At 39.4% G+C, this 15833-nt stretch overlaps 2 protein-coding genes across 3 annotated transcripts in view; one reads left to right on the top strand and one right to left on the bottom strand.

The window, feature by feature from the left end:
• LOC117575986 (tubby-related protein 4) overlaps nucleotides 1-15833 on the top strand; it is a 31557-nt gene that overhangs the window by 5705 nt on the left and 10019 nt on the right. For both annotated transcript variants that reach the window (XM_034260481.2, XM_034260483.2), the window contains exon 2: nucleotides 774-1010. In XM_034260481.2, the coding sequence (XP_034116372.1) occupies nucleotides 915-1010 (96 nt within the window). In that variant the 5' untranslated portion in view covers nucleotides 774-914. The remainder of the gene's footprint in view (nucleotides 1-773; nucleotides 1011-15833) is intronic.
• LOC117575988 (uncharacterized) lies at nucleotides 11719-14891 on the bottom strand. The gene is made up of 4 exons (XM_034260484.2): nucleotides 14530-14891; nucleotides 12855-13227; nucleotides 12681-12802; nucleotides 11719-12622 (listed from the first exon to the last, which is right to left on the bottom strand). Exons 1-4 carry the CDS (start codon nucleotides 14758-14760, stop codon nucleotides 12122-12124), a joined length of 1227 nt encoding a protein of 408 aa, XP_034116375.1. The 5' UTR covers nucleotides 14761-14891; the 3' UTR covers nucleotides 11719-12121.

The raw sequence follows: 15833 nt of genomic DNA, 5'->3' as shown, positions 1-15833 counted from the left end.
TGACTTGCTGCCTAGACACACACACACAAAAAGCACACGCAACAAACACCCACACACACACACATGTGGACAAAGCTATAGTAAATGCCAGACGAAAACTGTAGCAAGAGCAACAGCAACATCACATCAATTATTCAAGCACATTTTGAAACATTCTGATACACAGAGAAAGCATCAAAGGAGAACGGCGAAGAGAGCAGAAGCCAGACAGACTCGGTTGACAAACTTTGTTGAATTATTAAAACCAGCGGGTAACTTTTAACAATTTATAGAATGAAATTTTTATAATTTCATATTGCACAAGTTTCATCTTGTCTCTCGCTGGGAGTGTGTGTGTTGGTGCGTGCGAATGGGTTATCTCTGTATATGTGTGTGTGTGGGAATGTTAGATAGGACATGTGCGACGACATGTGCATATTCGTGCTCTTGAGGCAAGTTTGTCCACTTACCACTAATATCCAATTAGCGTCCCGGTCGTGCCCTGGAAAGTATGCTTCAAATTATGTTTGCTGCGTGCTGCAATTTGTCAACCCCTATAAGCAATACATTGATGATGGCAGGGCAAGCATATGCTGCTGCCCCCACAACACATGTACAGCAAACACACAACACACTCCACACAGAGGGCAAAAGTGTGCTGCGTTGTGGCTGATAAGGCAGGCAGCTCCCATGGCATTAGCTTTTATTGTAAATTAGTTATTGGCATGTTATACTAAACGATAATGAAACATCCCCCACTCTCCCTCTCTCTTTCACTCTCTTCTCTTATCTAGCAAAATGTGCGAGACGTAAATCAACTATAGAGAAGGAGCAACAGCAACAACAACACGAACAAGAACAACAGAAACTAATAGTTGGCTTCATTGTTCATGTGGTAGAAAAACGGAAGCGGAAGCGGCGCGCTAACTCGTAAAATGCATTTACACTTTGAACGCAACATCAACACAAAATGCGACTGCACAATACTATCGTTGTCCTGGATGGGAAAGGTGCCAGATGATATACCCGAGGTAAGTCATTTACTTTAATGGTCGCTCACTCAAGTCGGAAAAGCTATTAGTGTCCAAACTGACTTCGCTCCAACCCCCCTCTCGCTTACCACACAGGATAAGCCTAGGCCATCCTTTTTGCCTTTCGATATTAATACAATAAATACTGACAATGTCCATTAAACCGTAGACCACTTTAAATTGCTGCCGCCACTATTAAGTGCGACTGGCCTCAGCCATTAGATCAGTGAAACTCTGTAGGCTGGCACACTGCAAAGTGAGTAGGAGTGTCTCTGCTGGTGTAGGAAGTGCGGCATATGAACGTGACAATGTATAAAACAGAGCCTAATGGAAACGGATGAGACTTAATGCCGAGCATTAAACATTAAGCTCTGATTTACAGGTCTACAGCAAGGGGTTTTATTTAAAGCTGTAGCTTAAATGGGATGACAAATTTGTTAGTAGAGCGAGTAAAATGCAAAATTTGTAAACTGCTGATATCAATATTGGAGCAAAACAAACATTTTTATATGAAGTAAAATTGAGTAAAAAGTATTGCATACTTTTTGGCTTTAGTAAATTAAAATAAAATAGAGTAAAATTGAAATTGATTACGGAAATGAGACAAAGTTTTAAAAAATTCTCTCTAAATTAGTTTTAACAGTTTGTTAATTGCAGGGTATTTGCTTGTCTAGCACTTTTCGTATATTTTTTTGGCTACTTGCTAACTAATATAAAATGACGGAGTTATGATGAACATTAAATTTATGGCGGAAATAAGAAGAGTGCTAAACTTTACTAAGTTTTTATATAAATTAGCTAATTACAGGGTATGAGCTAACTTAATACCCATTGTACTTATTGACACATGTTGAAATAAAATGCCAGAGTAAGATGGGACATTAAACTGATGACCGAAATAAGCAAAGTGTTAAAATAAAATAAAGCAGTTACTTTTTAAAGGGTACCTTCTAGCCTAGACGCAATTAACTTGTTCAGCTATTGACGGGTTTCATTTGGTATTGATCCAGTTTTTCTATCACACGGTTTTGTGTACGCATGACTTGATTTAAGGCATTTCTCAAGTGGCATAGCACACCGGAAGTGATGATAATGATTCACAGCCAGAGCCTGTCCACTGTTTGCTCTGCGTCTATTTATAAGGCGTTGTCGCATGTTTGTTGTTGTCGCGGGGGAAGCTTAAAATTGATTTTATGTGTTTTGTGTCTTGTGCGTCAAGGTAATCGGGATGGAGCCTGTCGCTCTGGTCCGTCTGGAGCCTTAACTTTTCCAATTATTATGAACTTTCTTCAATGGCTGGGCCCACACACAAATGCTACTCTAATCCTTTTTATATTGAATATAAAAATCCAATCACGTTCAATGCCGTCTGACGCTCTACACTCGACTCGGCTGTGTCTTGTGGCACCAAATTAAAGTCGAGTGGGCGCCTCAAGTGGCTCAGTGCTTGCTTCGTTGTAACTGTATCCCATACTCCAATAACACTTTCATGCCCCATGTTTGCCCCCGTTTTCCATTCTCTCGATCATCGTTTGTCGGTTTGTCATTCAGTTTGCCCATTCGTCTGGTCGAATGCCTCGTAGAAACAGCACTTGCTTGCGATTTATTTAACAGTTTTCAATTTCATTTTCAACACCCAACAGTGCGTGTGTGTGTTTGTATTTTGTATGCGGTTAAAGGCACGTGTCAGGGTTTGCGCGTGTCGATTCTTGTTCTCATTCTCTGTCTCTGCCTCTGTCTCCGACTTATTCCCATTCACATTCTCAGTCCCATTCGGAATGGCACTTCCAATTCCATTTCCATTTCCATTGGCCATGGCCAAGTGCAAGGAGGTTTCGTATTCTCGTTACGCCTTTGCAGCAATTTACGACCGATAATCTGCTGCCGCTGTCTAAGTAAAAGAAAAACGGGGTTTTGCTTATTTAAATGAAAGTGTGCACGCATAAATTGTAGCTTAAATTGAATTAGAGACAGCTGAGGTTGCTTACTTAGCACGATTTCCATATTAGATAACATATTAATGGCCATATTCTAGTTGAGTATACCCCGCCGTTAATCTAACACGCCTTTTTTCGACCTGATAAGCAGTTGACGCTTTCATTTCGATAAATGCTCTGCGAAGCCGTTGGGAGTTGTAACTTTGCTTTCATATAAATCATCTCAGCGAAAAGCTTTGCACGCGTTTTACTCTTTAAATATTCCCTCAACGCCGACATCAAAGTCAAAGTCGATGTAGAAGTTATAAGACGAATTGCGTTTGCTCTTGGACTTGATCCTTGGTGTCATAATGTTTTAACAGGCACTTTGAATGGACGGCGGCTTGAACTGCTGACTGATTGCTTGCCGGCTGACTATGTGTGTGTGTGTGTGTGTGTGTGTGGTGTCATCAAAGGCAATGTGTCAGCGAGACAGAGAGACGATCATAAAACGGCGGTGGTGCTCCTTAAAGTCCTTGCCTGTCATTTTGTCGGAATGTGTATTGTGTGTGTCTTTGGGCCATGGGCAATCAAATTGCTTGGCACAATAGAGGCAGCAGCGCTTGACTGTTTGAAGCTGCCAGTGTCAGCGTCGTCAAGTCAAGTCAAGTGCACAGTGCACACATATGAGCCATTTGCCACATTCCACTTCCTTTTCTCCTTGCCCCGATTGAGCTTAGGGGTTGCAGGCACATATAGGCAGCTCAACTGTCGCGCCGATTCCACATACATAAATTGACATAACAAACGGAGACGTTTGCGTTTCTGACATGCCCGAAATGAAATCGTAAAACGAAATTCGATGGCGCTTCATAAGAGTCTACCCATTTATATGTGAGAGTGTGAGGGGTGGCTTGCCTCCCCTCTCTCAAAAAAAGAAAGAAGAAATCTGGGATAACATGGCCTAATGTGCTTGTCATTTCCTCTATGGTCATTATGCAAATTCGCAAGGCAAACTAAGAAAATTACAAATTTCATTTGAAATCTGTGCATTTATTTGTGCGATTTTCAAGTGAAAACGTAATGCGGAACGTGCCTCATCATAAAATCTTTTTGTCACTAATCTATCCGCATTATTATTCATAAATAGCGTACTGGGTATGTAACAGACTTGTATGCTGTCAGTCAAATTGATAATTTGTCTTTGCCACTCAAAAGTGTGCTAATTTTTTTTGGATATATATCAATTAAGCGATATCAAGGGTATTGGCCAGTCAAGCACAAAAGTTTAGACAGCTTAAATTCATAATTTGACATTTTTATTTATAAATTCCATACAGGGTATGTGACGGTCGTGTACGTTGCCAGTTAAATTGCTAATTTGTCATACATATTCAGGAAACCACTCAAAAGTATGCGACATATTTTTGGGTCGGTATCAAGTTGCAGGGTATTGGCAAGTCAAGCACACTTTGACACCACTTTAGACAGCTTAAATTCATAATTTGACGCATTAGGCGAGTTGTGTGTGGGTTTAGGAGTGTGTGTGTGTGTGTGTGGCTTTGCAATGTGTCTGAAATGTGTTTAGCATATTTATGAAGCGCTCGAAAGTATGCTACACTTTTTGCTACTTCCAACAGATTTCGCATTAAGCATTAATAAATTGCAAAAGCGTCCACTAAGCTGCTGTTACTTTTGCTTTTGCTGTTGCACGCGCATAAATTCCATCATCTTAACTGTGAATGAAGATGAGGCTGGAAATGCCTGGCATCGCTTAGCGTAATTAACTTGGCAACTGTTGATGAAGTCGACAAACGTTCTTGTTGTTGCTTGCTATCGTTTTCCTCTTACAACTGGCCATAGCATTAGTGGGCGAGGCTTAGCTGAGGCTTCATTAGCCAGCGAGAGAGCTAAGCATCATTAATAAGTCCCTCTTCTTCTGCTGACGTTGACTGTTCAACTCTGACTCTCGTCTTTTGCAGTGTGTTTTAATTATATACCGTAAAAAATAATTGAGTTCTTAGTCTCCCATTGAATCCGAGTGCAGTGACAGTTGAGCGCACTGACTGGTCACTGACCAGAGTCATGATTTTTTCTTTTTTTTTGGTTGGTTGTGGCCAATTCCTATTTACTATAACCAACATCCGCCCCCTCCACAGTTAGCCCGCCGCTAATTATGTGCACTAGACTGTGCTTGTGCCGGCGGCATTTCATTTCATTTCGTTACGTTTCGTTTTGCTTATGGCCAACAGAAACAGACGCACACACACATATACACATTTCATGGCACTTTTGTTTGAGCTTGAGCTATGGCAATCGCGAGGGAACTAGCTGGCAACAAACTGGGGGCTGCTGTGTTATTTATGTTTGTTTCATTGCGCGTGTTTTTATTTAATTTTGCAAGGACCATAAAAATGCCAGAGCAGCAACAGCAGCAGTAGCAGCAGCGACTGTTGTTGTTCCAGGCGCTGGCTGTTACCTTTGGTTACGTTTCTACGTTTATTATATTCGTAATGAGCTGTGCAGCTACCCTGCAGAGACAAACAGTCACAGAGAGTATAAGCTAGAGCATGGCTGAGTATTTGGCCGCAATTGTGTGAGTATCTGGCAGTTGAGCATAGTCGAAGTTTGCTGGCAAAAAGTTTATGCGTCTAACAAGCAGTGCTGAATAAAAGTTGCTCACACGATGTTTCAAAACTCATCTCACACACACGCAGAGAGAGAGAGAGAGAGAGAAGACAGCTCACGCGTTATAAATGTGTTACGTGAGCAGCAGCAACAGCAACAACAACCCTCTGCTTGCAACTCCAACGCTGTGTTAAGCCGATTTAAACATGAAGCCCAGGCTTTGGTTCGGCTTGTTGAACAGGTGCCGATTACAAGTGCCAATTCCATTCGCTGCTGCTGCTGAGTTAATTGAAAACTTTTTAATTGTTTGGCCTAAACTGAAGTCGAGTTAGTTTCGAGATTAGGTCGCTTTGATTTATGGTCGCCTGTCGCTGACAGTTTCAATTAAGAAACGGCACGCGCTTTTCCACAACGACTTTCTCTCTGTCAATTGGCAATGCATTCAGCCTGCATTGAGTGTCATTTGTGCCCAGCTCAAAAAGCAGTAATTTAATGTGAACAACCAGGAGAGCCGAACAGTTCAATCTTTGCCTGTTCACCACTGTTCGCCAGTTGCTCCTTCCACTTGGTTGACATTGTGGCTTTCAGTTGTGTCATTGATTGGTTTACCCAGCATTTTGTTTGTTAGCTTTGGCTACAGCAGCAGCGGCAGCACGGACCCCAAAGCGGTCGCCCAGCTAGTTGTCATTGTTGTTGTCGTTGTCGATGGCGTTGTGTGTGTGTGTGTGCGGTTATTGTGCCTGCCACTTGGCAATCTTGCCACTAACCACTTACCACTTTGCCACAAGGCTCACACACACGCCCACACTCAATTGTTGCACGCCAAATCAATCAATTATGTAAGTGACCAGGGCTTAACTATTGCAGAAACTACGAACTGTGTATGTGTGTGTGTGTGTGTGTGGTCGACTGGCATCAAACTATGCTTCAATAGTTTTTTGCCAATTCTCAATTCAATTTCGCCTCTTGAGAATGTCATTTGTGCTTTTTGTGTACGATGGTAATCTATAAACTACAATTTTGATTGCATTGTTTTTGTGTTTGTTGTTGTTTAACAACAACTGTTGCTGTTGTTGTAAGCAGCTTAACTTTACAGAATTCTTGCAGCTGGTAATTGCTTTAATACTATGCATTTTACGAGTTCCTTTCCTGGCATTGCGCATACGCCACGTGCACGTCAAAAAGTTGTTCGCTTTGACAGGCAAAGCATAACGGGCATGTGGATTGGATTGGGAATTGGAGGGGAGAAAGAGAGAGAGAGAACGAGAATCCGAATGAGAATGAAATGTTGCAACGGATGCATATGCATGGCAGCTGACATGGCATGTATCTCATGCTCCATTTGTCAACGGTGCAGGGACATGTGAAAACCATTTGCAGCTATCGCTAGCTGTCGTCTATATAGACGGCTCTCACTCTCTCTATCTCTATCTTTCTCTTTTTTTTTGTATTCTAACCCACACTTGCTTTTGCGCTCGCTCTCTCGTCTGTCGCTTTGCATTGTAACAAAAGATGAGTTGCACTTGAGCATGCTAAAATGCGTTATTAAGTGCATAAATATGCAATGCGCACAAGCATAGTCTGTGCTATCCCTCACCTCCACCTCCACATCCACCCCCTCCACCCGCTTATCCCTATTGCTAACAATGGCGCTCAGGTGAACTGACAAGTGGATGGGGCGCGATTGTGCGAAGAGCTTTTGAAATTTAATAAAATGCAAATGCAAAAGCAAAAGCAAAAGCCTGTGAAGCAGACATATGCAATTCAAGACTCAGACATGTGCGACCCGCCTACTCACACACACACACACGCAGAACGATGATGATGACCCCCTGAACCCTCTGCGACCCTCTGCCAGTCGCGTCAAGCATTGTCAGCGAGGAGGCAGCAGCAAAAGGTTGGGCAGAGGACAGATAGACAGGCGCCTCCCTTCGTACGCTAATGAGTTGGCCCCCTTTCTCTGGCATTATATGAATTATGCAGCCCCCAGCAAATCCACACAGAATGGATGCACTGAAGCGGCTGACCTGCCGAATTGCGGTAAATGGTAAATGGCAAATACATGTACACAAGCCGCCAAGTGTGTCAAATACTTTTTTAATTATTTTAAATGCAAATGTGCAAATAAACTAAACGTCGACGAGCTCGTCGAGAACTCAACCCAAAAAAAAAAACCTCAAGAGAAAAATACTGAAGCGAAACCAGCAAAAGAAAATCGATAATTACGGCTTTTAGGTAAGGTAGCAAAAAAAAAAAGGATCAAAAGCTAAACACGTGCGCAACGCCAGCAGGCATGCCACACACTTATACTAATACATTCGCACACTCACACACTCACACACATGAGGCGTAGCACAACTGTAAAAGTTGCCTGTCAACTTAGATTTGGGTTTACTTTTGACAAAGGAATAATACAAAATACATTTCGATATTAAACATAGATAATTTATAGGAATTCTAATGCCAAGACATGAAATGTTTAAATGTTTTTGAAATATGCTAGATTAAAGCAAGAAAAGTTTTACTAATGTATGGCTCTTATTGAAATCCACACAATATTTGAATTAAAAAGAAGCTCTATAGATGTGTTATTTATTTAGCTTTTCCAATTAATAGTAGTAAACAAGAGCGATGTTTAATAAACTTTTGGGCAATATGTTAAATAATTTGGTATACAACATTAAAGAATATTAAGTTTCCAAGTAAAGAAGCAGAATTATTTTTGTTGTCTATTGAATTAATCTTATGTTCATCCAGAAAATATTTAGGAGTATTATATTAAAGAATTTAGAATTTGCAATAGTCAAAGAATATTAAATTACTAAGCGAGGATATATGTACCTTTTGTATATGTTATCTATATAAAATATACTAAGCTGCACAGCTAAATAACAACAGTTTTAATTTTATATATGTCAAAATAATTTACAATAGTTAAAGAGTGTTGAGTTACTAAATAAGGAAATATGTACTTTCTTGTTGTTGTTGAAGAACAAATTATTCTAGAACTCATTAGCGTTAATTATTCGTGTATTGAAGAAGATTGTTAAAGAACATTATTATTATTTTACTTAAATAAGGAATAGAATTTCTAATTGCAATAAGATGAGCCACAGCCACTAGGATATTCGGGCTGTTAAATAAATAATACGTTTCCAAATATAGTAGTATTATACTTTATTGTTTTTATTCTGGACTGAACAGTTCTTAGAAATAATTTTCAAGAATTTTTGCGTCTATTGATTTTGATAATTGTGCATTACACGCTTGTATAAAGGTAGAATAGAATCATTATATCTATGCTTCACAATCAGTCTTGCAATATTGGTTGCCTTAGGCATAAAAAGTGAACCTTCTCCCCAAACACTCAAACCGTAAACCTTCAAGCCCTCAAGAGTTGTGAGGTCTCTTAGCCCTTGGCTCATGGTTCTCTCTCAGCTGTCCTCTGTCGACTGTCGACTGTCGGCTTGTCGTCTGTCTGCTGTCATTTGTTCGACTGTCGACTGTCGGTTGTTAGCTGTTAGCTGTTAGCTGGTTTGGTGCTCGCCAAGCCTTTCGTTTCGCACTCACACACAAGACACGCGTGCTTGGCACAAGTGGCAAAATGTTGTTACGTGAGCATTAAACCATATTTTAAGTTATTAAGTTATTGACAAAAGCACACGTCACCCCTTTGGCCAAAGGGGTTCGTCGTTGTATTTGGCTCTCTTCCACCCACCCACCTCTCTCATCTTTGGGTTATGGGATGGGCGCCCATGACTGACAGCCGTTGCCGTTGCCAGGCAGAGCTGTGAGCTTAGGGCGTGTATCTGGATGACACTTGTGTGCGCTGCTTATCCGTTGTTGTTTACAATGCCAATGCCACGCCCTACAGCTATAGCCTCACACACACACACTTATATAATATATCCTGTATTATATGTCTGCACATAAAAACTGTAAGCGGCACGCATAAAAAGAAATTTTCAATTTAGCCCAAGCTGCCGCCGGAGGCGTCTTTAGTCTCCTGTTTTGTGTCTTGATGTTGTTTTTGCTTTTGCTTTTGTTTTTGTTTTATTTCATTTTGGCTTTGGTCTTTGGGGGATCTGCGGCAAGTGCTGCCAAATTTGTTAAATTTTTACAAATTTCTGTTGTGAATTAAACATAAATATGGCCATAAGTTACTCCCGTGGCGCAGGTATATACACTATAGTATAAATCCCCACCCCCCGGCCCTCTCCTTATACTTTTCGCATGTCTTTTCGTGTTTCACCTGCCTTGTCTTTGGTCGTCTGCACTTTTTGCTGCTGTTGCTGTTCTGCCATGTGTGGAATTGTTTTCTCTGGCGTTGCCATCTCATCTGCTTATGCTCACGTGTGTGTCGAGTGGGGATCTGTATCCTGGCAACTGTTTGTAATAGCCATGTTTGTGACTGGTGTCTGAATCTCGTTTTGTTGAGGGCTTACTGTCTGACATTTCAACTATAAAATTGTTGCACACAAAGAGTGTTCTTTAAAGCATATGTACATACATACTATACATATATGCTTTATGCAAAACGTTTTGAAATAGTTTACATTTATTACTCTTAACTTTGAAATGATCAAAGTTTTGTTTACAAGTATTTTTGCTTTTATTTGCCAACTATTTTTTTTTGCAACTGCAACTAAATTGTATAGATTTTACTTTACTTCAGTGCGTAGATATTGATATGATTGCAAGAGCTGAACTATTTTATATATATGTTTAAAATCTTTTGTTGTTATTTCCATTTTTATTTGTATTTTACTTGGGCATATGGTCTTTATTGTGATATGATATGATTCATTCAGGCTCATAATACTGTTTGTTATTTCATGAAAGATCTGTGTGCGAGTCTTGATTGTATTGCCAATAAATTGAGCAGTCATAACAATTATCCTTTCTAAGCCATTAGAGATTACATTAAAAGACAGTCGGATGCTTTAATGCTAATTATACCAATTAACTTGTAAAATATCCTTTTATGGTTCATTTAAATAATGAAATGTAATGAATTAATGTATCTTCTCTTTATAAACACCAACAAGCTAAGATATAATTACAACTGAATCATAATTGATTGATAATTGTCTTTGTTGTGTATAAATCATATTTATCGAACAAAATGAAATAAATTAATCAATCTTCTCTTAAAATCATTAAAGGGGGAAATCCATTAATCGTTGACAATGATCGGAAAATAGTTAACCGTATCTATAGCATTCTATTATTATATGTATAAATCATATTTAGTCTATAAAATATATGAAATTAGAGAGTATCTTCACTCATTTCCACTAAAAACAAGTAAGAAAACTACATTTGATTGAGAAGAAAACTATATTGTTTTTGAATAAAAACATATTCTAAAAATATACCAAATTCATATATACCAAAGGCTATATTTGGTATACCAATATAGTAATCCATTCAATATATCCTAGATTAAAAAATTTACCAGATTTTCAGTCAAAGCATTTTCTTTTCATACAAAAGTATTTTTTTAAGTAACTTCGACAATTTTTGTAAAACCTCAGGCATCATAAATACTAGAGATATTATTTTATGTACAATTATTGTATATATGCATGACTCTTGCTTCAAAATTACGTTTGTGGTCGAAGTTGACTCCTTCTGCCTGTTACGTTCATTTTGTGCCTGCAGACAAAGTTATAATACCCCTCTACGTTATGGTTAGCGGGTATAAATATAGTTGCACTGCAGCTGCTTGCCGCCTGCAGATGACATGAAACAAAGCAGTTGTGAGGACCTGAATATGTTTTGGGGACAGCTTCAAATGTGAAATGCGGTTGAAAGTTTCATGTGTCTGGCATCTAACATCTCGTTGGCCATTTGGTTGCGCCGGACACGTTGTGCTTAAGAGGCAGAGCATTACGCTGTCTGTAAGTTAATTCTCGATGAGTGTGTATGAGTGTGTGTGTGTTTACTTGTATATGAGTGTGTATAAGTTGCAGAACTTTTCCATACACTTTTGTGCGGGAGGCAATTCAAGCTGTCCGGGCAAATAAACAGTCGCAGTCGAGCTGGTCAATGGCTGCTTAGCTTTTGCAGGAGACGGAGAACTTTTTATGTGTAAAAGTCCGTGTATGTGTGTCGGTGTGAATGTGTGTGTGTGTGTGTACATACGTCAGCAGCCTTTTCACTTTCCTTTTTCTTTTTGTTTGCGCTGCCAAATCAACCACCGTTGCCGTTCGTTCGTTCGTTCGTTGCCGCAGATAATTTGCCAAGAGAGAGTCAGGGTAGAGTCACGAGGGTGCAGAAGTAGGTGTAGAAGAAGAAGAAGAAGCAGGCAGTGCCATGACCTACTTTTCCCTCGCAACTTTTTCAATTTGTTTTGTCATCAAGTACGTTATAGAGAGATATGTGCGTGTGTGTGTGATAACTTGCCTAAAGGTTTAATAGGTTTATTTGGTTAAATATTACAATGTGTAAAGAATGTGTGTGGGTGGCAATATACTCTCTTTCTCTTCTACTACTTCAAATAAAGCTTTTTTTTTTCTTCGAATGGTTTAACTAATGTGGGTGTGTGTGTGTGTGTGCAGCAAATTATGCAACAGCAAACAGCATCAGGACAAGCAGAGCATAAATGTTATGCTTCATCGCAAAATGTCTATCGACTCCAGACGGACTTGCAACGCTCCTTGCGCCTGGCGTATGATCGAGCTTCATATCCTCTGGTCGGATCTGAACAATTTTAGGATTGTTATCATCATCGTCATCGTCATCGTCATCGTCGCCATCATCGTTATCATCATTCAATGGTGCTTTTGTTGTGCCACCCATGATAAGTAGCACCTGTGTGTGCTGAAAAGGAGTCAACGGACTGTCGGGGCTGGGACTTCTAAGTTGCATCATCGTCTCTTCCAGGTAGGGCTTGTAATGCTGAGGCGCTTTTCCAGGGCCACGAAAACCGTACATAAACATTTGGGCAAAGAGGCTCTTCACATTGTAGTCCGTGATGGTTGCCTTCATCGTGGTGGGCGTATAATGACTATACTCGACCACGGGCGCTGTGTACGGCGTTTTGTTGACCTTATTGTCAAAGTGCTATAATAATGAGTCTTGCAATTAACAGTGTATTATCAATCAAAAACTTGCTACTCACATTGAAGAGTATAAACTTGACGTAGGTAATGTAATCCCTGTCAACGTAGTAGAAGGTCACAGAGTGATTGCCAACTCCATCCTGGGACGATGTCTGCATCAGTTGATAGATTAAATCGTCGCCTATAAAACAATTTGATTAGCTTCAGACGAAATGATTGTCAGTTTAAGTTACCTTCTTGACGTTTGCCAATCTCAATGATCTTGTCACTTAGCAGATCCTTGCTGTCTTCCACATCCGCGTAGTCGCCAACCAAATCAGCTTCCTCTTCCTCATCCTTATCATTTTCAAGAGGTTGCATTAGGCCCTTGTGTTGTGTGCCGCGATTCAGCACCAGCGCTGGATCAACATTAAGTTTGGTATTATTGAAACCATAGATGCGAATGACCACATCGAATTCAGTTTTTTCAGCCGCATACACATCTTGAACCTCATCTTCGTCGTCGTCGAGTTTCTCAATATTGTACGAAGCATTGATTTTAACAAGTCGAATTCGGCCCACGACGAGCACATCAGAATAGCTGAATTGCACCTCGGCGGAAATGTTCTGCAAAATGATGATGTGATAAACTCGATTATTCGAAATGCGGTATTCAATCAAGCATGCCGCGTCTTAGGCTACGCCTCGTCGACCCCATCGAAAACAACAACAAAACTAGCGAGCTAATTTTGATACTTTGCATCGCAATTCAAATACAACAATGTGTGTGTGTTTTTGCTACAATTCTTGGGAAAACTCGCGTCATTAACAAGTAGCCAACAGTAGCCTTATTGAAAAACATTTACATTTCATGTCCCTCGCCCCTTCACTCTCGAAATGCTGTCAGCAGTCGTGCCAAATGGGCGAATTTACAGTATATTCGAACTGATTTTTTCTCACAAATATATTTTCGAATATTTTGCGTATTTATACTCTGCCCAGACATAATAATTTGTTCAAGCAAATTATAAAATGAAAAAACTATACGTTTAATTTATAGATTTATGATTGTTTTCATATTTTTAATGGTTGCTTAATCTCATGTTCTATAATTTGATTAAAGTGAACAATTTTTGAAATAAATAGTTGAGTAGGCGTAAAAACTTTTTCTTTCTTTGCTTTGATATGTTTATTACAGTTATCTCAAAAGATACATTCCGTTTAATAGAATATTGATTACCAACCCTTATTTTATATAAGTTACTTTATATTAAGAGTATTTCATCTCCGACTTTTCTCATCAATATTTCGAAATTTTAGCAATGCAAATGAAATACCTTTTTAAATGCTTGCAACTTGCCATGTCGAAATATTTTTGTAGCTTCACAAGTGCTTACCTAATTATGCAGCTGAGTGTTTCGGCATTATCGCAACACTGTTGACTTGGCTTATGAATGAATTTCACAGCTATATTGGAATGCATATTTAACTAGGATCTGCTTTTAATTTGCGTGCAGCATTCGCATACATGCTTGCTAATTCGATTCATAATCCTATAAGCAATAATCTGCGCATCTAATGGCTATACACAGTAATATGGCATGCCTAGGGCAGAAAGAGAAAAAGAGAGAGAGAGGGAGGTTGTGTGGCACAGAGATGTACTGAATATATAAATAAATACATATCTACATATGTATATAGTTTACTCTATGTTGTTGTTGTTGTTGCTTTCTTCTTCTATTTTTTTCTGCGGGGCACTTTTCGTACGCGCGGTGACGAAAAAAAGCAAATTTCATTTCTATTTCTGTTTTCAGTTTTTCAGTTTTTTTCGGGGGAATATGCAAAAAACAAAAAGATAAAAAACAACACACAAGCGACAACTTCGAGGGGTCGACAACGACAGCAAAAGCCCAATAAACGTCAACTCACTTCCTCTGATGTGATTTCAATGTATGTTATTGGCTCCTCAATGTTGTAATTGAAGACAACTGCAGCTATGTCTCCGTTGCCGGCAGGACGCGATTGCTGCACATCCTTGAGCAGCAATTGATCGCCATCGACGCGTTCGCCAACTGCAAAGAAGCGATCAGCTTGAACTCCACTGGAAGCCAACAAAAGTTGGCCAGTGATTAGCACAAGCAATGCAAATGCGGAATTCATTCTGTACGAGTTTTGGCTTAGGAATTTTTTTATGTTTGCGCCAGGAACTTGTCACATTGTCAGTGACAAACGCGATCCGACAAATCGAGAATTTGTGTTTGTGCCCCGGCAAACGAACGTTGGCAACTGAATTCAGTAAATCTTACTGCGAGTTCGCTGTGTTCGCTGCTGCTCCCCATTGATCAGCGGAGAAAATTTCACTTTCATGACTTGCGCAGTGAGAGATCGAGAGTGGGGAGATACTCAGAGAGATAGAGAAAGATCTGTTGAAGATCTCTTCCTTCTCTCAGTTCTGATTTGTTGTCTACACACATTTTCAGCTGTTTTTTGATTTTGCTTATTATTGTTGTCAACTCATTTGTGTTGTCGATGTTGATGCGTGTTGTACTTGACCCCAAAAATACGCAGTTGGGCAATTTCCTCTTCACTTCCTCAGTTCACGCCCACAACATTCCATGCGATTGTGGCGACTGCCAACGACCTTTAAAATAGACTTACAACCTATTTTAGATGCGTATAAATTTATCTCCAAAATGTGCAAAAATAGCAAAAAATGTGGCAAAAAATAGAAATGTGTAAAACACAAAGCGAATGAAGAAGGCATTTGGTTTAGGTCACGACAACACCTAAGTTATGACTTTTTTTTTGATTTGCGTGCATATTTCCCGAAATTCTACGAATTTATAGTTAGCTTATATCATCAGTCAAATTTAAATGTGTACACTGAAAAAAAGGCGAGACCATGCATCTTAAAAATTGACTTAAAATTAAACCAATTTAAAACTAAATTACTAAAGCATTGAAAATTTTCAAGTTCTTAAAAAACAGTAAGATTTTAATATGGAAATTATTTTAAAAAAAGGTTAAGGAACTTAAGGCACTTAATTACCCAAAATATGCGGACCCAAAATACTAGATTTCGGCATTTTCAATTTTAATCTAATCGTCAGTGTTTCGCGGAATTGTTCTGCCCGAGATCCGAAAGGTTCAAATGTTATGCGACTCAGATATAAGTATTTCCTAGGAAATATTAAACAAATAAGTACAATTGAATATAATAAATGCCAACTAAA

Source organism: Drosophila albomicans, chromosome 2R (genome assembly GCF_009650485.2).
Source record: "Drosophila albomicans strain 15112-1751.03 chromosome 2R, ASM965048v2, whole genome shotgun sequence".
Taxonomy (NCBI): Eukaryota; Metazoa; Arthropoda; class Insecta; order Diptera; family Drosophilidae; genus Drosophila; species Drosophila albomicans.
Note: the sequence above shows the minus strand (reverse complement) of the source record. Positions and strands in the feature narration are given on the sequence as shown.